This window comes from Oncorhynchus nerka, linkage group LG22 (genome assembly GCF_034236695.1).
Source record: "Oncorhynchus nerka isolate Pitt River linkage group LG22, Oner_Uvic_2.0, whole genome shotgun sequence".
NCBI classification, from domain to species: Eukaryota; Metazoa; Chordata; class Actinopteri; order Salmoniformes; family Salmonidae; genus Oncorhynchus; species Oncorhynchus nerka.
The window spans coordinates 88,412,735-88,438,162 of NC_088417.1; the positions used below are offsets into that span (position 1 = coordinate 88,412,735).

General features: G+C 46.6%; 1 protein-coding gene across 2 annotated transcripts in view; it reads right to left on the minus strand.

Annotated features, from left to right (window-relative positions):
• epb41l4a (erythrocyte membrane protein band 4.1 like 4A) overlaps nt 1-25,428 on the minus strand; it is a 116,614-nt gene that overhangs the window by 75,413 nt on the left and 15,773 nt on the right. For both annotated transcript variants that reach the window (XM_029628491.2, XM_029628490.2), the window contains exon 3: nt 5,446-5,550. In XM_029628491.2, coding sequence (XP_029484351.1) covers nt 5,446-5,550 — 105 coding nt within the window. The remainder of the gene's footprint in view (nt 1-5,445; nt 5,551-25,428) is intronic.

The following is a 25,428-nucleotide window of genomic DNA, read 5'->3' on the forward strand; positions in this document are numbered from 1 at the left end:
ATGGAGACATGGTGGCTGGGTGGGGTTGGGAGAACAAGATAGGAGGAAGGACAGAGACATGGTGGCTGGGTGGGGTTGGGAGAACGGGATGAGGGGTTGGGGGTTGAGACATGGTGGTTGGGTGGGGTTGGGGGAACAGGAGAAGGGGTTGGGAGTTGAGACATGGTGGCTGGGTGGGGTTGGGAGAACGAGATGAGGGGTTGGGGGTTGAGACATGGTGGCTGGGTGGGGTTAGGAGAACAAGATGGGAGGAAGGATGGAAACATGGTGGCTGGGTGGGGTTGGGAGAACGGGATGAGGGGTTGGGGGTTGAGACATGGTGGCTGGGTGGGGTTGGGGTAACAGGATGGGAGGAAGGATGGAGACATGGTGGCTGGGTGGGGTTGGGAGAACAAGATGGGAGGAAGGATGGAGACATGGTGGCTGGGTGGGGTTGGAAGAATGGGATGAGGGGTTGGGGTTGAGACATGGTGGCTGGGTGGGGTTGGGGTAACAGGATGGGAGGAAGGATGGAAACATGGTGGCTGGGTGGGTGGGGTTGGGAGAACAAGATGGGAGGAAGGATGGAGACATGGTGGCTGGGTGGGGTTGGGAGAACGGGATGAGGGGTTGGGGGTTGAGACGTGGTGGCTGGGTGGGGTATGTGGAACGGGATGAGAGGTTGGGTGGTGGAAACATGGTGGCTGGGTGGGGTAGGTGGAATGGGATGGGAGGTTGGGGGTGGAGACATGGTGGCTGGGTGGGGTTGGGGGAACGGGTTTCCGGTTTATATTCAACTATGTTTGTATTTCTTACTGATTGATTTGTCTTTCATTTGTGGCAGCCTACAGCAGCCTACAGATACGTTCCAAAAATAACTAAACAAATAAACATTTGCCCCCCCCAAAAAAAAAAAGTGGAAGTCAAATGCATTATTTGGGGGTTGAATGAATGAAAAAGAAAACACTCAGGATAAGTATTCACCCCCCTGAGTCAATACATGTTATAAACACATTTGGCAATTACAGCTGTGAGTATTTTGGCGTAAGTCTCTAAGAGCTTTGCACACCTGGATTGTGCAATATTTTCCCATGATCATTTTCTAAATTCTTCAAACTCTATAAGGTTGGTTGTTGATCATTGCTAGACAGCCATTTTCAGAGTCTCGCCATATATTTTCAAGCAGATTTAAGTCAAAACTGTTACTAGGCCACTCAGGAACATTCAATGTCTTCTTGTTAAGCAACTCCGGTGTAGATTTGGCCTTGTGTTTTAGGTTATTGTCCTACTGAAAGGTGAATTTGTCTCCCAGTGTCCATTGGAAAGCAGACTGAACCAGGTTTTTCCTGTAAGATTTTATTTTATATATATATTTTTTTAAATTTTACCCCTTTTTCTCCCCAATTTCGTGGTATCCATTTGTTGTAGTAGCTACTATCTTGTCTCATCGCTACAACTCCCGTACGGGCTCGGGAGAGACGAAGGTTGAAAGATACACAACCCAACCAAGCCGCACTGCTTCTTAACACAGTGCGCATCCAACCCGGAAGCCAGCGGCACCAATGCGCCGGAGGAAACACCGTGCACCTGGCCACCTTGGCTGGCGCACACTGCGCCCAGCCCGCCACAGGAGTCGCTGGTGCGCGATGAGACAAGGACACCCCTACCGACCAAGCCCTCCCTAACCCGGGCGACGCTAGACCAATTGTGCGTCGCCCCACGGACCTCCCGGTCGCGGCCGGTTAAGACAGAGCCTGGGCGCAAACCCAGGGACTCTGATGGCACAGCTGGCGCTGCAGTACAGCGCCCTTAACCACTGCGCCACCCGGGAGGCCCTTTCCTGTAAGATTTTGCCTGTGTTTAGCTCCATTCTGTTTCTTTCTATCCTGAAAATCTCCCCAGTTCTTGCAGATGACAAGCATACCCTATAACATGATGCAGCCATCACCATGCTTGAAAATACAAAAAGTGGTACTCAGTGATGTGTTGTGTTGGATTTGCCCCAAACATAACACTTTGTATTCTGGACAAAAAGTTCATTCCTTTGTCTTATTTTTTGTAGTTTTACTGTAGTGCCTTGTTGCAAACAGAATGCATGTTTTGGAATATTTTTAGTCAATACCGGTTTGCTTTATTTCACTGTCATTTAGGTTAGTATTGGGGATTTACTACAATGTTGTTGATCCATAATCAGTTTTATTCTATCATAGCATCAAACTCCATAACTGTTTTACAATTTTAATAAAATAACAAAAACAATAAAGAGAGAGAGAGAGAGCCAGAGAGAGAAACAGGAATAGAGAGACAGGGATAGAGAGAGGGAGGGGGGGAGAGATGAATAGGTGGGATAGAAAGACAGAGAGATGGATAGAAAGACATAAAGAGATGGATAGAAAGAGCAACAGCAAGCTAGCTAAATAGGACAAATTAGTTAGCAAGTGCAAGCTAACTAGTTACAGTGCCTTGCGAAAGTATTCGGCCCCCTTGAACTTTGCGACCTTGTGCCACATTTCAGGCTTCAAACATAAAGATATAAAACTGTATTTTTTTGTGAAGAATCAACAACAAGTGGGACACAATCATGAAGTGGAACGACATTTATTGGATATTTCAAACTTTTTTAACAAATCAAAAACTGAAAAATTGGGCGTGCAAAATTATTCAGCCCCCTTAAGTTAATACTTTGTAGCGCCACCTTTTGCTGCGATTAAGTCTCTTGGGGTATGTCTCTATCAGTTTTGCACATCGAGAGACTGACATTTTTTGCCATTCCTCCTTGCAAAACAGCTCGAGCTCAGTGAGGTTGGATGGAGAGCATTTGTGAACAGCAGTTTTCAGTTCTTTCCACAGATTCTCGATTGGATTCAGGTCTGGACTTTGACTTGGCCATTCTAACACCTGGATATGTTTATTTTTGAACCATTCCATTGTAGATTTTGCTTTATGTTTTGGATCATTGTCTTGTTGGAAGACAAAATCTCCGTCCCAGTCTCAGGTCTTTTGCAGACTCCATCAGGTTTTCTTCCAGAATGGTCCTGTATTTGGCTCCATCCATCTTCCCATCAATTTTAACCATCTTCCCTGTCCCTGCTGAAGAAAAGCAGGCCCAAACCATGATGCTGCCACCACCATGTTTGACAGTGGGGATGGTGTGTTCAGGGTGATGAGCTGTGTTGCTTTTACGCCAAACATAACGTTCTGCATTGTTGCCAAAAAGTTCAATTTTGGTTTCATCTGACCAGAGCACCTTCTTCCACATGTTTGGTGTGTCTCCCAGGTGGCTTGTGGCAAACTTTAAACAACACTTTTTATGGATATCTTTAAGAAATGGCTTTCTTCTTGCCACTCTTCCATAAAGGCCAGATTTGTGCAATATACGACTGATTGTTGTCCTATGGACAGAGTGTCCCACCTCAGCTGTAGATCTCTGCAGTTCATCCAGAGTGATCATGGGCCTCTTGGCTGCATCTCTGATCAGTCTTCTCCTTGTATGAGCTGAAAGTTTAGAGGGACGGCCAGGTCTTGGTAGATTTGCAGTGGTCTGATACTCCTTCCATTTCAATATTATCGCTTGCACAGTGCTCCTTGGGATGTTTAAAGCTTGGGAAATATTTTTGTATCCAAATCCGGCTTTAAACTTCTTCACAACAGTATCTCGGACCTGCCTGGTGTGTTCCTTGTTCTTCATGATGCTCTCTGCGCTTTTAACGGACCTCTGAGACTATCACAGTGCAGGTGCATTTATACGGAGACTTGATTACACACAGGTGGATTGTATTTATCATCATTAGTCATTTAGGTCAACATTGGATCATTCAGAGATCCTCACTGAACTTCTGGAGAGAGTTTGCTGCACTGAAAGTAAAGGGGCTGAATAATTTTGCACGCCCAATTTTTCAGTTTTTGATTTGTTAAAAAAGTTTGAAATATCCAATAAATGTTGTTCCACTTCATGATTGTGTCCCACTTGTTGTTGATTCTTCACAAAAAAATACAGTTTTATATCTTTATGTTTGAAGCCTGAAATGTGGCAAAAGGTCGCAAAGTTCAAGGGGGCCGAATACTTTCGCAAGGCACTGTATCTTTACGTTTGAAGCCTGAAATGTGGCAAAAGGTCGCAAAGTTCAAGGGGGCCGAATACTTTCGCAAGGCACTGTAAATTGCCATACATGTTTAATGCTTTTCGATCTGTCCCCAAATTAATGTCATTGGTTCAGAGTTTGTTTTGATATTTTACCCTGCGTGTCGTGATTGCGTTTGGTGTAGGGGCATGATGGCACACGCACGTAGCCGGTTTGGGTTCCGTGTAAGAATCCTCTCTTGTTCAGGGTGTGTGATAATTAAGCAATAGGGGGTGTGGTATGTGGCCAATATACCACGGCTAAGGACTGTTCTTAAGCACGACACAATGCGGAGTGCCTGGTTACAGCCCTTAGCCGTGAGGTGCCTTATTGCTATTATAAACTGGTTACCAAGGTAATTAGAGCAGTAAATACATGTTTTGTCATACCCGTTGTATACGGTCTGATATACCACAGCTGTCAGCCAATCAGCATTCAGGGCTCGAACCACCCAGTTTATAATAGTGCATAGTACATGTTAGGGCATAGGCTATATCCAAGTCAAACAGACAGTGATGCTGGCGTTCCAACATTTTCAGTCTCCTTTCACTATTTTTCTTTCATCCTATGCAGGTCTGACGATAAATCAGGGCTTGGCCGACAGCCCCCTGAAGGCATTGCACAGGATACCGCCCATCCATGTGAGAGAAAGATGGGGATGTTGGGAGAGTATTTATATGTCCTAAATGGCACACTATTCCCTTAATAGTGCACTATTTTTGACCAGAGCACTATTCCCTATGTGGTGCACTACATAGGGAATAGGGTGCCATTTGGGACACAGTTATCATTGTGTTCTTTTATGGTTCTGTACTCTGACTAACTCTGAGTTTGTGTAGCGCTGGGGCCCTGCATGGGTTATTACTATTCCTCCCCAGCCCTACTCTACCCTATCATGGGCTGGGCCTGCGTGGGACGCTCTGTGATGGCACCTTCTATAGGAATGACAAGACAGAGAATGACCCCCGGCCAATATTCACAGAGCTGTTATTGTCTTTACAGGATAATAATGCTTACTATTTTCACTTTGACTGGGGCAAGCTGAAGCTACCATCTTAAGATATCTAAGCTAGACATCTGACTTGAGGCGAAATAACCTTTCTAATCTTACCAGACACTTTGATTAGTGTATATGAAGGAAGGAAATAATCTCTCCGGTGCGCCATTCATAATGTAATGTCATAAGCATGTCATAATGCATAAAGCCTTCCCTGGTCTATTGTGAGATTATCAGTGGTGTGCTGAGATACTGTCACTCACATGGACACACATTCATATACACATTCACTTATAAATGTATATATTATTTGTATAAATATGTTTATAGAAATCACTGGTGACTCACGGTCTGGTGGCTGCGGTCACAGTAGCGCAGCCCGAAGAAGTCTGTCTCTGCCAGCTTCACATGGTCCAACACAAAGTCCAGCACCACCGAACCCTTAGTAGACTTCTGTGGAACACAAAGTGTTTTGGAACTCAGTGTCTGAGTCACAGGCAAACGTGTTCCCAGGCAAAGACATCAAGTTGATGTCAGTGTTTTTACTTATGGAATATAAACTTAATGCATTCTGAGGCAACAGGCAAAGTATTCTGAAATACCATGGTGGGCTTCTGTACTGACAGTCATGTTTTGAAGAATAAATAGCTTCAACAATATATGGCATATACAGTATAGTTCTTAGAGACAGTCTCTCTTTCAGCTCTCGGTGTCTGGATTCAGAAATGGCATAAAGAGACTCTGTAAGAGAGTAGACCTATGTCTTCAGGGAAATATCCATTAGATATAAATGATTACTTTGCTAAGCAGTGAAAACTGCCTTCCGCTGCAATTTACACGCCTCATGGTGCCTCTCATTACCATTTCTCAGGCTTACAAAAGCAGTCTGCTAAAATAAGCAATATTAGGACTTTGATTTTAGTATGAACCAGACAAACTCTGGTTCCAGGAGTATTTCCAGAACACCTATACCACTGTTGCAAGATAATCACATCTATTTATCCTTTGTGGGGTGAAGAAACATTGTTGACCGTATCTTATCGGTCAACACTTCAGCCTTCTCTTGTAGATACAGCATCAATCCAAATGTATCCACTGACGATATAAGTATTTATTCTGATGGAAAACCAATTATGGATCACAAGTCAACCAAACCAAACGTTTCTTTAGATTTATCCTGAGTACTATCTGATTGGCTACATCGATGCCTGTAATGAAAGATGGGGCTTTACTCACAGCTAACATCATCTCATGGTGAGGCTGAAACACAAACACCGACCACACTCACATTCCAAAACAACCCAGGGATTCCTACCCTCCTCTCTTTCCTTTCCATATGAAAGTCAACACACAAATGGATACACGCTCATTTCCCTGGTGTATGATGCAGAGATCGTATCAGGTGGATCATTGACAGACCAGTGGTGTATCTGCATTGGGTTTGTGTTCTTTAACAGGACACCAGCATCCGTCTTGGCTGGAGGACATCTCTCTCTTTACCTAATTATCTCTGTTTGCTCTTGACACAGAGAGGAGGAAACTGTCTCTCTGTGTGTGTGTGTGTGTGTGTGTGTGTGTGTGTGTTTCTCTCTGACTGCTCCTCTTAACCACAAAGCACATGTTTGATGAATCACAAGGTGTACACTGACAAACAGTCAGTATGATTTATGCCATCAAAGCATGTGAACACAGACAAACAGACCACACTCAGCTGGCTAGAGACCAAATGTGACTTCTATGCCAACTATGCCATCTTTCAGCAGTAGAACAATAAGCATCAGTGTGGGACACCTCGTGAATACATATGTTGTCTCATGACAACTTACACTCCTTAAGAATTCAAGAAGACCAAGGATATCAAGTCCAAGAAGACCAAAGAACCACATAGGATGAGATGAGTGGGTCCAAGTTCATTCCTATGGCACCTAAAGTAGTGCACCTCCTCATGTTAATAGTTCATTACTTCCTCCTGTGTGATTCAGGGCTCATCTGCATGTTTTCATGATCTACTCCAATCTGCAGGTGCACTCCAAGGGAAACACAAGTGGGTTGCCTGTGTCTGACACAGGAGACAGGCTCTCTCTCTGTCTCTCTCTTCTTCTTCTCTCTCTCTCCCTCTCTCCCCTTTCTCTTAAGTGACTCTCTATCTCCCTCGCTCCCTCTGCTGTTGTCTCATCTCTGATTAAACCACATGATGCATATGCCTGTCACCTGCTAGACAGAAAGACAGCTGTTTAACAGTGGCTCTGTGCTTCCTTCTCTCTGACTCCCTGTGGGGACATCCTCTACACTTCCTCCCTCTGATACAGCCTGACATCCTGACATCCTCATGTCCTGACAACCTCACATCTTGACATCCTCACATCCTGACATACTCACATCTTGACGTCCTGACAACCTCACATCTTGACATCCTTACATCCTGACAACCTCACGTCCTGGCATCCTCACATCCTGACAGCTTCCCATCTTGACATCCTCATGTCCTGACAACCTCACATCTTGACATCCTCACATCCTGACATACTCACATCTTGACGTCCTGACAACCTCACATCTTGACATCCTTACATCCTGACAACCTCACATCCTGAAATCCTAACTTCCTCTAATTCCTGACATCCTGACATTCTGACATCTTGACATCCTGGCAACCTCACATCCTGAAATCCTGACTTCCTCATATCCTGACATCCTGAAACCTGACTTCCTCACATCCTGAAATCCTGACTTCCTCATATCCTGACATCCTGAAACCTGACTTCCTCATATCCTGACATCCTGACTTCCTCACATCCTGACAACCTCACATCCTGAAATCCTGACTTCCTCACATCCTGAAATCCTGACTTCCTCATATCCTGACATCCTGACTTCCTCACATCCTGACAACCTCACATCCTGACTTCCTCACATCCTGAAATCCTGACTTCCTCATATCCTGACATCCTGACTTCCTCACATCCTGACAACCTCACATCCTGACTTCCTCACATCCTGACATCTTGACATCCTTACATCCTGACTTCCTCTAATTCCTGACATCCTGACATCTTGACATCCTGGCAACCTCACATCCTGAAATCCTGACTTCCTCTAATTCCTGACATCCTGACATCTTGACATCCTGGCAACCTCACATCCTGAAATCCTGACTTCCTCATATCCTGACATCCTGAAACCTGATTTCCTCACATCCTGAAATCCTGACTTCCTCACATCCTGACAACCTCACATCCTGAAATCCTGACTTCCTTACATCCTGACATCCTGAAATCTTGACAACCTCACATCCTGACAAACCTTTAACAACATCATAAACAAGCAGTGAAATTGAAACTCCAACATCATATAAACTCCAACATCATATACACTCCTGAGTGGTTAATTACCACCTGTTAAGGCCTACTGTCTCTTTCCTGGTATTCACAGTTCTGCCAAGACTGAGCTGAGTGACTGTAGTACAGTTCTGTTAATTATTCTCAAAGCATGAATACAACATTGTCTCATCGTGTCCTCCTTCCTTCCATCCCTCCTTCTGTCACATGGAATGACGCTGGCGTGAAAACCCCCTGTTCCATCGGCGGCGGAATCCACCCCGACTTCACCAACAAAACAAAAACCAAACAAAAAAACTCCTGGACCGGCTGGGCGAACAAGCACTGATGATCCGGCTGAGGCCCGACGTGTGATGGGTGCCATCCGAGCCAACCGGGGCAAGGAAACCTCTTGAGCCAGCTAGGGTGTGGAAGCCCAACGAGCTGGCTAGGCACCCCCGGTTCCATCTGTGGCGACCTAGAGCCGATGCCACCATACCAACCGGAACGCCAGTACTCCCCGATGCATCGTGTGTTGGCTGATGCATTCTGTCACATGGAATGACGCTGGAGAGACGAAGCAGGTACGGGGAGTCAAACATTGAATAAATAATGGACATGGAACGAGACAGGAACAGCGTCAGCAAACAGGTAACACAAACAAAAGACAATTAATGCATCAGCAGGGAACAGAGCTGGGGAACTGAAAAATGTAGGGGAGGAAATAAACAGATGAGTGAGTGAGTCCAGGTACGTAAGTCCAATATCGATGATGCGCGTGACGAGGGAAGGCAGGTGTGCGTAATTGATAACAGGAGTGCGTGATGCAGGGCAGCCTGGCGCCCTCAAGCGCCAGGGGAGGGAAGAGTGGGAGCAGACGTGACACCTTCCCTCATTCCTTCCTTCCTTCCATCCCTCATTCCCCATTCCTTCCTTCCTTGTTTTCATTTCAAAGACGCCACATATCGATTTCACTTGTCTCACATTTATCATGAGACATTATGAATACGAGTGCTGTGATTCGACATGACATGAGTTCTGTGATTATGACTGCTTTTGACAACCTTCTCCCAGCACAACTCTGCTACGGTGAATTAGGAAGCAGCAGGAACAGCAGAGTAGCAACATTTCAAACCTACACTTATAATAATACAACATACTGAGTCTGATTACTTTGGATGAGAGTATACCTCAGTGTCTGTGTGAGAACAGTATCTCTAATGTACCCCATGTTGCTTATAGAGCATGCAGGATCGTCACAGCCACACATTTTTAGTGCTTATGCTCATTCACAGATTTAACACACGTTAACATAGTTTTTGCATTCAGTTACCATTGCGTAGGGTTGCAAAGCTACCTTTAACTTACAAATGTAACCAGAATCTTCTGTAGTTTTGGTAATTAACAGGTAATCTATGGCAATCTATGGTAACTTTGATAATTTATAATTGAATAATACGTTTAAAAAAATATTTCTATATCATATATTTTTTTAAATATCTGTGTCCATATTGTCCATGAGTTTCCAGTGGATAGACCATAATGGTTCAAGAGAAAATAGCTTAATTAATGAAAAAAACATCTAAGCAACAATTTCATTATTTTAAATGAACTCTGCAACTCTTCAAACTACTGACTTTTTTTCACAACTAACACCAGCTTGGTGCCAAAACATTGACAACAAAGACATACTGACATGGTAAAATAAAGGGTATTTCATGCTGAAGCCCTCATATCAGCCCTCACTGCATCTCAGTGCTAGAGGTGTCACTACAGACCCTGGTTCAATTCCAGGCTGTATCACAACTGGCCGTGATTGGGAGACCCATAGGGAGGTGTACAATTGTCCCAGCGTCGCTAGGGTTTGGCCCGGGGTAGGAAGTCATTGTAAATAAGAATTTGTTCTTAATTAACTGACTTATCTAGTTAAATAAAGGTTCAATCAAAAATAAAACACCAATGGTATTGACTAAGTTGATAGTTTATATTTGGATAATATTTTATATATTTTACATGTGATAAGGCCACACAGAGTGCCAGACATAATTACAGACACCTGTGATAATTGGAATTACCCAAAAGGACCACTAGATGTCTAGTGATACATTACATAAAATCCTTGAAAGTTACCAAAATTCTGGTAGTTTACTGGTCAACTTTGAAAGATTCCAGTACAAAACCCTCCCTTTGCAACCCTACTATTGCTTGAGTAGCTTTGAAGAAAAATGCATCCAACTCCTTTTCGGACTGGTCAGTCAAATAATTGAGATTGCTGCTGCTTTCTCTGTCCATGTGTACCCAAAGGGGACAACCCACTGAGTGAGCTACACATTTATCATCCATTCTTACTGCAATGTTTTATCCTCGTTTGACATTTTACTTCCTGCTTTTTGACTTGTAACCTCTCTGACCAGTTTGGGAATTGAAACATGCAACTCTGATTTTCTGTGTTGGGCTAGACTAGGCAGCCCCCAGCTGTCAGCCCATATAAGGAGTCCAACTCCAGAATCACAAAGAATCACATTTTCTGTTTTAAGACCAATGACTGGAAATAAGGAAATTAGTGAGTGGCTGTTACAACTTACAACATATATTTCCATTAGCAACTTCTTAGTACATGGTCTCAGTGAATGTATGTACACTACATGCTATGTACATGGTCTCAGTACAATATGTACGGCTGGTGACAGTGGGTCTCAGCACTTCAACCAGGCAGGGAATCCATGCTACTATGTTACCGGTCACAGTGCCTCCCAGAGAAGAGGAACAGACATTATTGCAGAGCTCCTCCTGACTACAGTAACTAACAGTAACTGAAAACCATGACCCCCGGCAGGAAAGAACTGAGGTGTGACTGACTATACTATGACATCATCCAGGGCCAATCGGACCAACACCCCCAGGGTCTGCAGAGAATCCAGGGTCAGGCAGCAGCTAGCACTGTCATGTTTCCCATAGGGGCCCTTTCCTACCAACCCTGCGTCCATCCCTCCCTCCCTCCCTACCAACGCTCTCATTCATACTCCCCTCCATCCCCTCCCTTCCAACCCTCCCATAAATCCTCCGTAGCCTCCATCCCTCCCCTGCCATACCGTCTCCCTGCCTGCATTCCTCCTCTACTGATAAGGAAGCTCTGGTAGTCAGGGTGGGATTGCTAAAATAACAATCTTAGAAAAGGGTTCCAAAAGGGTCCTCCAGCTGTCCCCATAGGAAAACCCTTTATGGTTCCAGGTTGAACCATTTTGGGTTCCATGTACAACCCTCTGTGGAAAGGGTTCTACATGGAGCCTAAAACGGTTCTACTTGGAACCAAAGGATTATCCTATGGGGACAGCCGAAGAACCCTTTTGGGTTCCAGATAGCACCTTTTTTTCTAAGAGAGTAGACTAGTTTTGGTTTGGATAGAATCTTTGTCTCAGGGTTATCTTTGTATATTTGTATTTGTATTTATTATGGATCCCATTAGCTGCTGCCAAGGCAACAGCTACTCTTCCTGGGGTCCAGCAAAATTAAGGCAGTTTATACAATTTTAAATACATTACAATACATTCAGACTGTGTGCCCTCAGGCCCCTACTCCACCACTACCACATATTTACAGTACAAAATCCATTTGCACGTGTGTAATAGTGCGTATGCTGTCGTGTGTGTGTGTGTGTGTGTGTATGCACCTATGTTTGTGTTGCTTCACAGTCCCCGCTGTTCCATAAGGTGTTTTTTTAATCTCTTTTCAAATGTAATTTCACTGCTTGCATGAGTTACATGATGTGGAATAGAGTTCCATGTAGTCATGGCTCTATTTAGTACTGTGTGCCTTCCATAGTCTTTTCTGGACTTGGGGACCTTGAAGAGACCTCTTGTGGCATGTCTTGTAAGGTATGGGTGGGTGTCCGAGCTGAGCGCCAGTAGTTCAAACAGACAATCGGTGCATTCAACCTCTAATAAATACAAGCAGTGATGAAGTCAAACTCTCCTCCACTTTGAGCCAGGAGAGATAGACATGCATATTATTAATATTTATCAGGGATCAAAGTAAGCCCCAAGTGCAGACCGTGTGAAGTAACAATGTTTATTGTAACAACAGGGGCAGGCAAACGACAGGTCAAGGCAGGCAGGGGTCGGTAATCCAGAGTAGGAGCAAAGGTACAGGACAGCAGGCAGGCTCAGGGTCAGGGACAGGCAGAGTGGTCAGGCAGGCGGGCTCGGAGTCAGGACAGGCAGAGTGGTCAGGCAGGCGGGCTCGGAGTCAGGACAGGCAGAGTGGTCAGGCAGGCGGGCTCGGAGTCAGGACAGGCAGAGTGGTCAGGCAGGCAGAGTGGTCAGGCAGGCAGAGTGGTCAGGCAGGCGGGCTCGGAGTCAGGACAGGCAGAGTGGTCAGGCAGGCGGGCTCGGAGTCAGGACAGGCAGAGTGGTCAGGCAGGCGGGCTCGGAGTCAGGACAGGCAGAGTGGTCAGGCAGGCGGGCTCGGAGTCAGGACAGGCAGAGTGGTCAGGCAGGCAGAGTGGTCAGGCAGGCGGGCTCGGAGTCAGGACAGGCAGAGTGGTCAGGCAGGCGGGCTCGGAGTCAGGACAGGCAGAGTGGTCAGGCAGGCAGAGTGGTCAGGGACAGGCAGAGTGGTCAGGCAGGCGGGCTCGGAGTCAGGACAGGCAGAGTGGTCAGGCAGGCAGAGTGGTCAGGGACAGGCAGAGTGGTCAGGCAGGCGGGCTGTCCACATCTCCGTCAGGCCATTTAATTGGTAAACTACATGGTAATGTAAAATGAGCTTTTTTTTGCGATCCAATATGTTATATAGTACACTTCAATCCAGAGAGGACAGCAAAAGTATCTAGATCCTCTATGAAGTCGTGGAGAGATTCAAATTGTGGTTTTAAAAGAAAACATGAATCATCAGTGTACAATGACACCTTAGTTTTTAAGCCACGGATATCTAATCCCTTAATATTATTATTGGATCTAATTTCAAAGGCTAACATTTCGATGGCAATATTAAATAGATATGCCGTTAGTGGACAACCTTGTTTTGACTCCTCTAGATAGTTTAAAACTTTCTGAAATGTAGCCATTATTTACTATTTTAAACCTAGGGTTACTATGCATAACATTAACCCATTTTATAACAGATTCCCCAAAATTGAAATATTCTAGGCATTTATATATAAACTCCAGTCATACTTTATCAAAAGACTTTTCAAAATCAGCTATGAAAACCAGGCGTGGTGTCCCCGATATTTCATAGTATTCTAATGTTTCCAGTACTTGTCTTATATTATTTCCTATGTATCATCCATGTAAAGAACCTGTCTGATTAGGATGAATAATAGATGACAATACTTTTTTAATTCTATTTTATTTTAGATTTTTTTTAATTTCACCTTTATTTAACCAGATAGGCTAGTTGAGAACAAGTTCTCATTTACAACTGCGACCTGGCCAAGATAAAGCAAAGTAGTTCAACACATACAACAACACAGAGTTACACATGGAATAAACAAACATACAGTCAATAATACAGAACAAGTATATATACAGTGTGTGCAAATGAGGTAAGATAAGGGAGGTAAGGCAATACAATAGGCCATAGTGGTGAGGTAATTACGATATAGCAATTAAACACGAGTGATAGATGAGCAGAAGATGAATGTGCAAGTAGAGATATCGGGGTGCAAAACAGCTAAATAAATAAATACAGTGCCTTGCCAAAGTATTCGGCCCCCTTGAACTTTGCGACCTTTTGCCACATTTCAGGCTTCAAACATAAAGATATAAAACTGTATTTTTTTGTGAAGAATCAACAACAAGTGGGACACAATCATGAAGTGGAACGACATTTATTGGATATTTCAAACTTTTTTAACAAATCAAAAACTGAAAAATTGGGCGTGCAAAATTATTCAGCCCCCTTAAGTTAATACTTTGTAGCGCCACCTTTTGCTGCGATTACAGCTGTAAGTCGCTTGGGGTATGTCTCTATCAGTTTTGCACATCGAGAGACTGAATTTTTTTCCCATTCCTCCTTGCAAAACAGCTCGAGCTCAGTGAGGTTGGCTGGAGAGCATTTGTGAACAGCAGTTTTCAGTTCTTTCCACAGATTCTCGATTGGATTCAGGTCTGGACTTTGACTTGGCCATTCTAACACCTGGATATGTTTATTTTTGAACCATTCCATTGTAGATTTTGCTTTATGTTTTGGATCATTGTCTTGTTGGAAGACAAATCTCCGTCCCAGTCTCAGGTCTTTTGCAGACTCCATCAGGTTTTCTTCCAGAATGGTCCTGTATTTGGCTCCATCCATCTTCCCATCAATTTTAACCATCTTCCCTGTCCCTGCTGAAGAAAAGCAGGCCCAAACCATGATGCTGCCACCACCATGTTTGACAGTGGGGATGGTGTGTTCAGGGAGATGAGCTGTGTTGCTTTTACGCCAAACATAACGTTTTGCATTGTTGCCAAAAAGTTCAATTTTGGTTTCATCTGACCAGAGCACCTTCTTCCACATGTTTGGTGTGTCTCCCAGGTGGCTTGTGGCAAACTTTAAACAACACTTTTTATGGATATCTTTTCTTCTTGCCACTCTTCAATAAAGGCCAGATTTGTGCAATATACGACTGATTGTTGTCCTATGGACAGAGTGTCCCACCTCAGCTGTAGATCTCTGCAGTTCATCCAGAGTGATCATGGGCCTCTTGGCTGCATCTCTGATCAGTCTTCTCCTTGTATGAGCTGAAAGTTTAGAGGGACGGCCAGGTCTTGGTAGATTTGCAGTGGTCTGATACTCCTTCCATTTCAATATTATCGCTTGCACAGTGCTCCTTGGGATGTTTAACCTCTTAAGTCGACCCTCTACTTTTTTAAACATTCTGTTAAAAATCGCGCAACATTTCAGCGCCCTGCTACTCATGCCAGGAATATAGTATATGCATTTGCTTAGTCTGTGTGGATAGAAAACACACAGACGTTTATAAAACTGGTTAAATCACTGCTGTGGCTTTACCAGAACGGCATTTACATCGAAAAGCACAGGAAAAACTGATCACTGAAAATGGGAAAATATATCCATGCGCTACTTGAACCCATTGATAAAGGTGAACCACAATTAATTGACTGAGGTTGCAGTACCTACAGCTTCCACACGGTGTCTAGAGTCTTGTCATTTCCCTTCGAGTTTTTTCTTGGTCAAACACATGCAGGGCACCGTATCTCCTATGGTCTAGGACCGGATATTTTCGTTGAGTTTCTAGCCGGACATTTTTCCAGACGGACAGCTAATGATCTTTACATCGCCTCCTGATGAATTTTATCGCTTATTAACGTTTACTAATACCTAAAGTTGCATTACAAACGTATTTCGAAGTGTTTTGTGAAAGTTTATCGTCGACTTTTTGAATTTTAAAAAATGACGTTACGTTTTGAAACGATGTTTTTTTCGTTTATCACACAGTCTACATATAACGATATCTAGGCTTTATATGGACCGATTTAATCGAAATAAAGACCCAAATAGTGTTTATGGGACATCTAGGAGTGCCAACAAAGAAGATGGTGAAAGGTAATGAATGTTTTCTATTTTATTGTGCGGTTTGTGTAACGCCGAAATGCTAATTATTTTGTTTACGTCCCCTGTGCGTCTTTTTGGGTGTTACATGCTATCAGATAATAGCTTCTCATGCTTTCGCCGAAAAGCATTTTAAAAATCTGACTTGTTGCCTGGATTCACAATGAGTGTAGCTTTAATTCGATACCCTGCATGTGTATTTTAATGAACTTTTGAGTTTTAACTAATACTATTAGCATTTAGCGTAGCGCATTTGCATTTCCAGAGCTCTAGTTGGGACGCAAGCGTCCCGAGTAGAAGCAACAGGTTAAAGCTTGGGAAATCTTTTTGTATCCAAATCCGGCTTTAAACTTCTTCACAACAGTATCTCGGACCTGCCTGGTGTGTTCCTTGTTCTTCATGATGGTCTCTGCGCTATTAACGGACCTCTGAGACTATCACAGTGCAGGTGCATTTATACGGAGACTTGATTACACACAGGTGGATTGTATTTATCATCATTAGTCATTTAGGTCAACATTGGATCATTCAGAGATCCTCACTGAACTTCTGGAGAGAGTTTGCTGCACTGAAAGTAAAGGGGCTGAATAATTTTGCAAGCCCAATTTTTCAGTTTTTGATTTGTTAAAAAAGTTTGAAATATCCAATAAATGTCGTTCCACTTCATGATTGTGTCCCACTTGTTGTTGATTCTTCACAAAAAAATACAGTTTTATATCTTTATGTTTGAAGCCTGAAATGTGGCAAAAGATCGCAAAGTTCAAGGGGGCCGAATACTTTCGCAAGGCACTGTAAATACATTATGGGGATGAGGTAGTTGGATGGGCTATTTACAGGTGCAATGATCTGTGAGCTGCTCTGACAGCTGGTGCTTGAAGTTAGTGAGGGAGATATGAGTCTCCAGCTTCAGCGGTTTTTGCAGTTCGTTCCAGTCATTGGCCAAAAGAAAGGTGGCCAAAGGAGGAATTGGCTTTGGGTGTGACCAGTGAAATATATCTGCTGGAGCGCGTGCTATGGGTGGGTGCTGCTATGGTGACCAGTGAACTGAGATAAGGTGGGGTTTTACCTAGCAAAGACTTGTAGATGACCTGGAGCCAGTGGGTTTGGCGACGAGTATGAAGGGAGGGCCAGCCAACGAGAGCATACAGGTCGCAGTAGTGGGTGGTATATGGGGATTTGTTGACAAAACGGATGGCACTGTGATAGACTGCATCCAAGTTGTTGAGTAGAGTGTTGGAGGCTATTTTGTAAATGACATCGCCAAAGTCGAGGATCGTTAGGATAGTCAGTTTTATGAGGGTATGTTTGGCAGCATGAGTGAAGGATGCTATGTAGCAAAATAGGAAGCAGATTCTAGATTTGATTTTGGATTGGAGATGCTTAATGTTAGTCTGGAAGGAGAGTTTACAGTCTAGCCAGACACCTAGGTATTTGTAGTTGTCCACATATTCTAGGTCAGAACCATCCAGAGTAGTGATGCTGGACGGGCGGGCAGGTGCGGGCAGCGATCGGTTGAAGAGCATGCATTTCTTTTTACTTGCATTTAAAAGCAGTTTAAGGCCACGGAAGGAGAGTTGTATGGCATTGAAGCTCATCTGGAGGTTAGTTAGCACAGTGTCCAAAGAAGGGCCAGAAGTATACAGAAAGGTGCCGTCTGCGTAGAGGTGGATCAGAGAATCACCAGCAGCAAGAGCGACATAATTGATGTATACAGAGAAGAGAGTTGGCCCTCCGATTGAACCCTGTGGCACCCCCATAGAAACTGCCAGAGGTCCGGACAACAGGCCCTCCGATTTGAAAAACTAAACTCTATCAGAGAAGTAGTTGGTGAACCAGGCGAGGCAGTCATTTGAGAAACCAAGGCTGTTGAGTCTACCAGTGGTGATAGACAGAGTCGAAAGCCTTGGCCAGGTCAATGAATACGGCTGCACAGTATTGTCTCTTATCGATTGCAGTTATGATATCGTTTAGGAACTTGAGCGTGGCTGAGGTGCACCCATGACCAGCTCGGATGCCAGATTACATAGCGGAGAAAGTACGGTGGGATTCGAAATGGTCGGTGATCTGTTTGTTAACTTGGCTTTCGAAGACCTTAGAAAGGCAGGATAGGATAGATATAGGTCTTTCATTTGGGTGAAAGATAAATGGGGAGGCTTGGACGAGTTGCTGTGGGGGGTGCAATGCAGTTGACCGGGGTAGGGGTAGCCAAGTGGAAAGCATGGCCAGCCGTAGAAAAATTATTCTTGAAATGTTCAATTATCGTGGATTTATTGGTGGTGACAGTGTTTCTTAACCTCAGTGCAGTGAGCAGCTGGGAGGAGGTGCTCTTATTCTATGCGACAAGCATTTTGCTAGGATTTTTGCATCACAACACTGAAGTGTAAGAGGCCTCCAATTTTTTTAAATGGACTGGATCTTTATAGTATATACACCTCTTGGGTCCTGTTTCAGTAATAATGATATCAGATCTTCTTGTTGCGGGTCAGATAATCTACCATGTATATAGGAGTGGTTAAAAATGCTAATAATGGTCCTCTGAGTATATAAAAAAAATGGTATGCTTTCACTGGTATGCCATCCAGCCCTGGAGTTTTCCCAGCCTTAAAGGCTTTAATTGCATCAAGAAGTTCCTCCTCTGTAATTTGGCCTTCACATGAGTCTTTCTGTACAGATGTTCATTTTACATTATTATTAGGAAGAAAATCCACACAATTAACTTCAGTTAGTGGAGATGGAGGAGACTGAAATGAAAACATATTCTTAAAGTACCTTAGTTCCGTTTTCAATTTTTTTTTCAGTGAATCATGCGTGACTCCATCATTTGTAACAAGTTTCAATAATTTTTTTTGGTAGCATTTCTATATTGAAGATTGAAAACACTGGATCTTTCTTGAATAAGTTCCTCCATTTCTTTTTGCTTTTCCTCTAACTTATTCTGTGCCTCTATGGTACAGTTTTTATTGCTATCTAACTGCACTGTTAGTCCTTCAATTTCCTTTGTTAAAGATGTTGAACACTAACCACGCTGCATTTTGGTCCTCCTCTCCTTCCCAGGAAGATAACCGTTACGTGCACTAGTACAGTGAAATGCCTTTCGTGCTCTTTCCCAACAATGCAGTAATCAATATCAGTTGTACTATAATATATTTTTTAAGTCAAGTAGAACAAAAACACAAGAGAAATAGAAATAAGAAGAGAATGAGAAAGTAAGTAAGCTTTATACAGGGTCAGTTCCAGTACCATATTTACAATGTGCAGGGATACTGGAGTGGTAGGGTTAGATATCTATAGAGGTAAGGTGACTAGGCATCAGGATATATGATTAACAGAAGTAGCAGCAGAGTATATTATAATTGTGTGTGTGTGCATGTGTGTAAAGTAAGTACGAATGTGTGTGCGTGCATGTGTGTGTCAGCAAACAAAGTGTGTGTGTGTGAGGTGTGTGTAGAATGTGCATAGTGTTGTGTTGCAGTGTCACTGTGTGTGTGTGTGTGTGTGTGTGTGTGTGTGTGTGTGTGTGTGTGTGTGTGTGTGTGTGCATAGAGACAGCGCAAAAATACAAATAAAATAGAAGGGTCAGTGCCAATAGTCCATGTAGCCATTTTGTTAGACATTTAGCAGTCTTATTGCTTGGGGATAGAAGCTTTTGGTGTCAGACTTGTAGCTCCGGTACCGCTAGCCATGCGTAAGCAGAGAGAACAGTCTATGGCTTGGGTGGCTGGAGTCTTTAACCATTTTCCGGGCCTTCCTTTCACACTGCCTGATATAGAGGTCCTGGATGGCAGGGAGCTCGGCCCCGGTGATGTACTGGGCTGTCTGCATCACCCTGTGTAGCGCCATGCGATCGAGGGCGGTGCAGTTGCCATACCAAGCAGTGATGCAGCCAGTCAAGTGATGCTCTCAATGGTGCAGCTGTAGACCTTTTTACGAACAATGGGTCGAGACTTCTACTAGTTATCACACTTTTTGCTGTTGATGAAGAGGCAAACCCCTCCCCCCCTCGCTTTCCTTGACTCCAATGTCCTGTCTGCTTGGTGAATGGAGAATTCATCGAGTTGGATAGCCATGGGGGGAATCTTGTTCCAAAAGCCATGTTTCAGAAAAGCGGAGAATATTGCAGTTATGAGTGCTACTAGTTATGGCAGTGCATATGGGGGGGTTAAGATGAGCACCACTGAATCCTTTCAGTCCCGGCACATCAACTCCATGGGGAGGGAATCTATTGTTCTGACTACCTGGACCAAAAAAACATTTGGTTTTGAACTATTGAAACCAAACAGTATGATTTGAAAGAAAAGTATTTTAATATACATGAAAAGGGGAATGTAAGAAATGCACATACTTTCAAATAGGCTACATGTCATATTAAACAGCATGTAAACACTCTAAATAGGTTAGGAGCCAGACAGGGAGCCTAAGAAGGAACGAAAATGTATTATTTAAACTATATTATTTAAATTATTATTCAAGGTTATAGCCTACAAAGAAATACATTGTGAAGCATTTGCTTCACAATAGGCTGGAAAGGACATAAAATGCTCAGCATTTAACATTTTGTTGCATTAAATCATTATAGGCTGTTTCTTACTTATTCTATTATCTATATAATAGGCCTGGCATATTGTGAACTCCATGACAGTAGCTAAAGAGAGAGAGAGAGCATATGGGTCTGTTAAAGCAAAACATATTGCTTAGCTAGAAGAGTGTCCCTGTCTCTACCCCTATAGCTGGCAGGGTGTCTCCTCTCTACCCCTATAGCTGGCAGGCTGTCTCCTCTCTACCCCTATAGCTGGCAGGGTGTCTCCTCTCGACCCCTATAGCTGGCAGGGTGTCTCCTCTCTACCCCTATAGCTGGCAGGGTGTCTCCTCTCTACCCCTATAGCTGGCAGGCTGTCTCCTCTCTACCCCTATAGCTGGCAGGGTGTCTCCTCTCGACCCCTATAGCTGGCAGGGTGTCTCCTCTCTACCCCTATAGCTGGCAGGGTGTCTCCTCTCGACCCCTATAGCTGGCAGGGTGTCTCCTCTCCAACCCTATAGCTGGCAGGGTGTCTCCTCTCTACCCCTATAGCTGGCAGGGTGTCTCCTCTCGACCCCTATAGCTGGCAGGGTGTCTCCTCTCTACCCCTATAGCTGGCAGGCTGTCTTCTCTCTACCCCTATAGCTGGCAGGGTGTCTCCTCTCGACCCCTATAGCTGGCAGGGTGTCTCCTCTCCAACCCTATAGCTGGCAGGGTGTCTCCTCTCGACCCCTATAGCTGGCAGGGTGTCTCCTCTCCACCCCTATAGCTGGCAGGGTGTCTCCTCTCCACCCCTATAGCTGGCAGGGTGTCTCCTCTCCAACCCTATAGCTGGCAGGGTGTCTCCTCTCCAACCCTATAGCTGGCAGGGTGTCTCCTCTCCAACCCTATAGCTGGCAGGGTGTCTCCTCTCCACCCCTATAGCTGACAGGGTGTCTCCTCTCTACCCCTATAGCTGGCAGGGTGTCTCCTCTCGACCCCTATAGCTGGCAGAGTGCCTCCTCTCCACCCCTATAGCTGGCAGGGTGTCTCCTCTCCACCCCTATAGCTGGCAGGGTGTCTCCTCTCGACCCCTATAGCTGGCAGGGTGTCTCCTCTCCACCCCTATAGCTGGCAGGTTGTCTCCTCTCCACCCCTATAGCTGGCAGGGTGTCTCCTCTCCACCCCTATAGCTGGCAGGGTGTCTCCTCTCCACCCCTATAGCTGGCAGGGTGTCTCCTCTCCAACCCTATAGCTGGCAGGGTGTCTCCTCTCGACCCCTATAGCTGACAGGGTGTCTCCTCTCCAACCCTATAGCTGGCAGGGTGTCTCCTCTCCAACCCTATAGCTGACAGGGTGTCTCCTCTCGACCCCTATAGCTGGCAGGGTGTCTCCTCTCCAACCCTATAGCTGGCAGGGTGTCTCCTCTCTACCCCTATAGCTGGTAGGGTGTCTCCTCTCTACCCCTATAGCTGGCAGGGTGTCTCCTCTCGACCCCTATAGCTGACAGGGTGTCTCCTCTCCAACCCTATAGCTGGCAGGGTGTCTCCTCTCCAACCCTATAGCTGGCAGGGTGTCTCCTCTCGACCCCTATAGCTGGCAGGGTGTCTCCTCTCCAACCCTATAGCTGGCAGGGTGTCTCCTCTCGACCCCTATTGCTGGCAGGGTGTCTCCTCTCCAACCCTATAGCTGGCAGGGTGTCTCCTCTCTACCCCTATAGCTGGCAGGCTGTCTCCTCTCTACCCCTATAGCTGGCAGGGTGTCTCCTCTCGACCCCTATAGCTGGCAGGGTGTCTCCTCTCCACCCCTAGAGATGGCAGGGTGTCTCCTCTCGACCCCTATTGCTGGCAGGGTGTCTCCTCTCCACCCCTATAGCTGGCAGGCTGTCTCCTCTCTACCTCTATAGCTGGCAGGGTGTCTCCTCTCCACCCCTATAGCTGGCAGGGTGTCTCCTCTCGACCCCTATAGCTGGCAGGGTGTCTCCTCTCCACCCCTATAGCTGGCAGGGTGTCTCCTCTCCACCCCTATAGCTGGCAGGCGGTCTCCTCTCGACCCCTATAGCTGGCAGGCGGTCTCCTCTCGACCCCTATTGCTGGCAGGGTGTCTCCTCTCGACCCCTATAGCTGGCAGGGTGTCTCCTCTCCACCCCTATAGCTGGCAGGGTGTCTCCTCTCCACCCATATAGCTGGCAGGGTGTCTCCTCTCCACCCCTATAGCTGGCAGGGTGTCTCCTCTCCACCCCTATAGCTGGCAGGGTGCCTCCTCTCAACCCCTATAGCTGGCAGGGTGTCTCCTCTCCACCCCTATAGCTGACAGGGTGTCTCCTCTCCAACCCTATAGCTGGCAGGGTGTCTCCTCTCCACCCCTATAGCTGACAGGGTGTCTCCTCTCTACCCCTATAGCTGGCAGGCTGTCTTCTCTCTACCCCTATAGCTGGCAGGGTGTCTCCTCTCGACCCCTATAGCTGGCAGAGTGCCTCCTCTCCACCCCTATAGCTGGCAGGGTGTCTCCTCTCCACCCCTATAGCTGGCAGGGTGTCTCCTCTCGACCCCTATAGCTGGCAGGGTGTCTCCTCTCCACCCCTATAGCTGGCAGGGTGTCTCCTCTCCACCCCTATAGCTGGCAGGGTGTCTCCTCTCCACCCCTATAGCTGGCAGGGTGTCTCCTCTCGACCCCTATAGCTGGCAGGTTGTCTCCTCTCCACCCCTATAGCTGGCAGGGTATCTCCTCTCCACCCCTATAGCTGGCAGGGTGTCTCCTCCACCCCTATAGCTGGCAGGGTGTCTCCTCTTACCCCTATAGCTGACAGGGTGTCTCCTCTCCACCCCTATAGCTGGCAGGGTGTCTCCTCTCGACCTCTATAGCTGGCAGGGTGTCTCCTCTCCACCCCTATAGCTGGCAGGGTGTCTCCTCTCCAACCCTATAGCTGGCAGGGTGTCTCCTCTCGACCCCTATAGCTGACAGGGTGTCTCCTCTCCAACCCTATAGCTGGCAGGGTGTCTCCTCTCCAACCCTATAGCTAACAGGGTGTCTCCTCTCGACCCCTATAGCTGGCAGGGTGTCTCCTCTCCAACCCTATAGCTGGCAGGGTGTCTCCTCTCTACCCCTATAGCTGGCAGGGTGTCTCCTCTCTACCCCTATAGCTGGCAGGGTGTCTCCTCTCGACCCCTATAGCTGACAGGGTGTCTCCTCTCCAACCCTATAGCTGGCAGGGTGTCTCCTCTCCAACCCTATAGCTGGCAGGGTGTCTCCTCTCGACCCCTATAGCTGGCAGGGTGTCTCCTCTCCAACCCTATACCTGGCAGGGTGTCTCCTCTCGACCCCTATAGCTGGCAGGGTGTCTCCTCTCCACCCCTATAGCTGGCAGGGTGTCTCCTCTCTACCTCTATAGCTGGCAGGGTGTCTCCTCTCCACCCCTATAGCTGGCAGGGTGTCTCCTATCTACCCCTATAGCTGGCAGGGTGTCTCCTCTCGACCCCTATAGCTGGCAGGGTGTCCCTGTCTCTACCCATAGCTGGCAGGGTGTCTCCTCTCCAACCCTATAGCTGGCAGGGTGTCTCCCTCTCGACCCCTATAGCTGGCAGGGTGTCTCCTCTCCAACCCTATACCTGGCAGGGTGTCTCCTCTCGACCCCTATAGCTGGCAGGGTGTCTCCTCTCCACCCCTATAGCTGGCAGGGTGTCTCCTCTCTACCTCTATAGCTGGCAGGGTGTCTCCTCTCCACCCCTATAGCTGGCAGGGTGTCCCTGTCTCTACCTCTATAGCTGGCAGGGTGTCTCCTCTCCACCCCTATAGCTGGCAGGGTGTCCCTGTCTCTACCCCTATAGCTGGCAGGGTGTCTCCTCTCCACCCCTATAGCTGGCAGGGTGTCTCCTCTCCACCCCTATAGCTGGCAGGGTGCCTCCTCTCAACCCCTATAGCTGGCAGGGTGTCTCCTCTCGACCCCTATAGCTGGCAGGGTGTCTCCTCTCCACCCCTATAGCTGGCAGGCGGTCTCCTCTCCACCCCTATAGCTGGCAGGGTGTCTCCTCTCCAACCCTATAGCTGGCAGGTGGTCTCCTCTCGACCCCTATAGCTGGCAGGGTGTCTCCTCTCTACCCCTATAGCTGGCATGGTGTCTCCTCTTTACCCCTATAGCTGGCAGGGTGTCTCCTCTCCACCCCTATAGCTGGCAGGGTGTCCCTGTCTCTACCTCTATAGCTGGCAGGGTGTCTCCTCTCCACCCCTATAGCTGGCAGGGTGTCCCTGTCTCTACCCATATAGCTGGCAGGGTGTCTCCTCTCCACCCCTATAGCTGGCAGGGTGTCTCCTCTCCACCCCTATAGCTGGCAGGGTGTCTCCTCTCCACCCCTATAGCTGGCAGGGTGTCTCCTCTCCACCCCTATAGCTGGCAGGGTGTCTCCTCTCCACCCCTATAGCTGGCAGGGTGTCTCCTCTCCACCCCTATAGCTGGCAGGGTGTCTCCTCTCCATCCCTATAGCTGGCAGGTGGTCTCCTCTCGACCCCTATAGCTGGCAGGGTGTCTCCTCTCCACCCCTATAGCTGGCAGGGTGTCTCCTCTCCACCCCTATAGCTGGCAGGGTGTCTCCTCTCCACCCCTATAGCTGGCAGGGTGCCTCCTCTCACCCCTACCCCTATAGCTGGCAGGGTGTCTCCTCTCGCTGGCACCCCTATAGCTGGCAGGGTGTCTCCTCTCCACCCTATAGCTGGCAGGGTGTCTCCTCTCTACCCCTATAGCTGGCAGGGTGTCTCCTCTCCACCCCTATAGCTGGCAGGCGGTCTCCTCTCGACCCCTATAGCTGGCAGGGTGTCTCCTCTCTACCCCTATAGCTGGCAGGGTGTCTCCTCTTTACCCCTATAGCTGGCAGGGTGTCTCCTCTCGACCCCTATAGCTGGCAGGGTGTCTCCTCTCCACCCCTATAGCTGGCAGGGTGTCTCCTCTCCACCCATATAGCTGGCAGGGTGCCT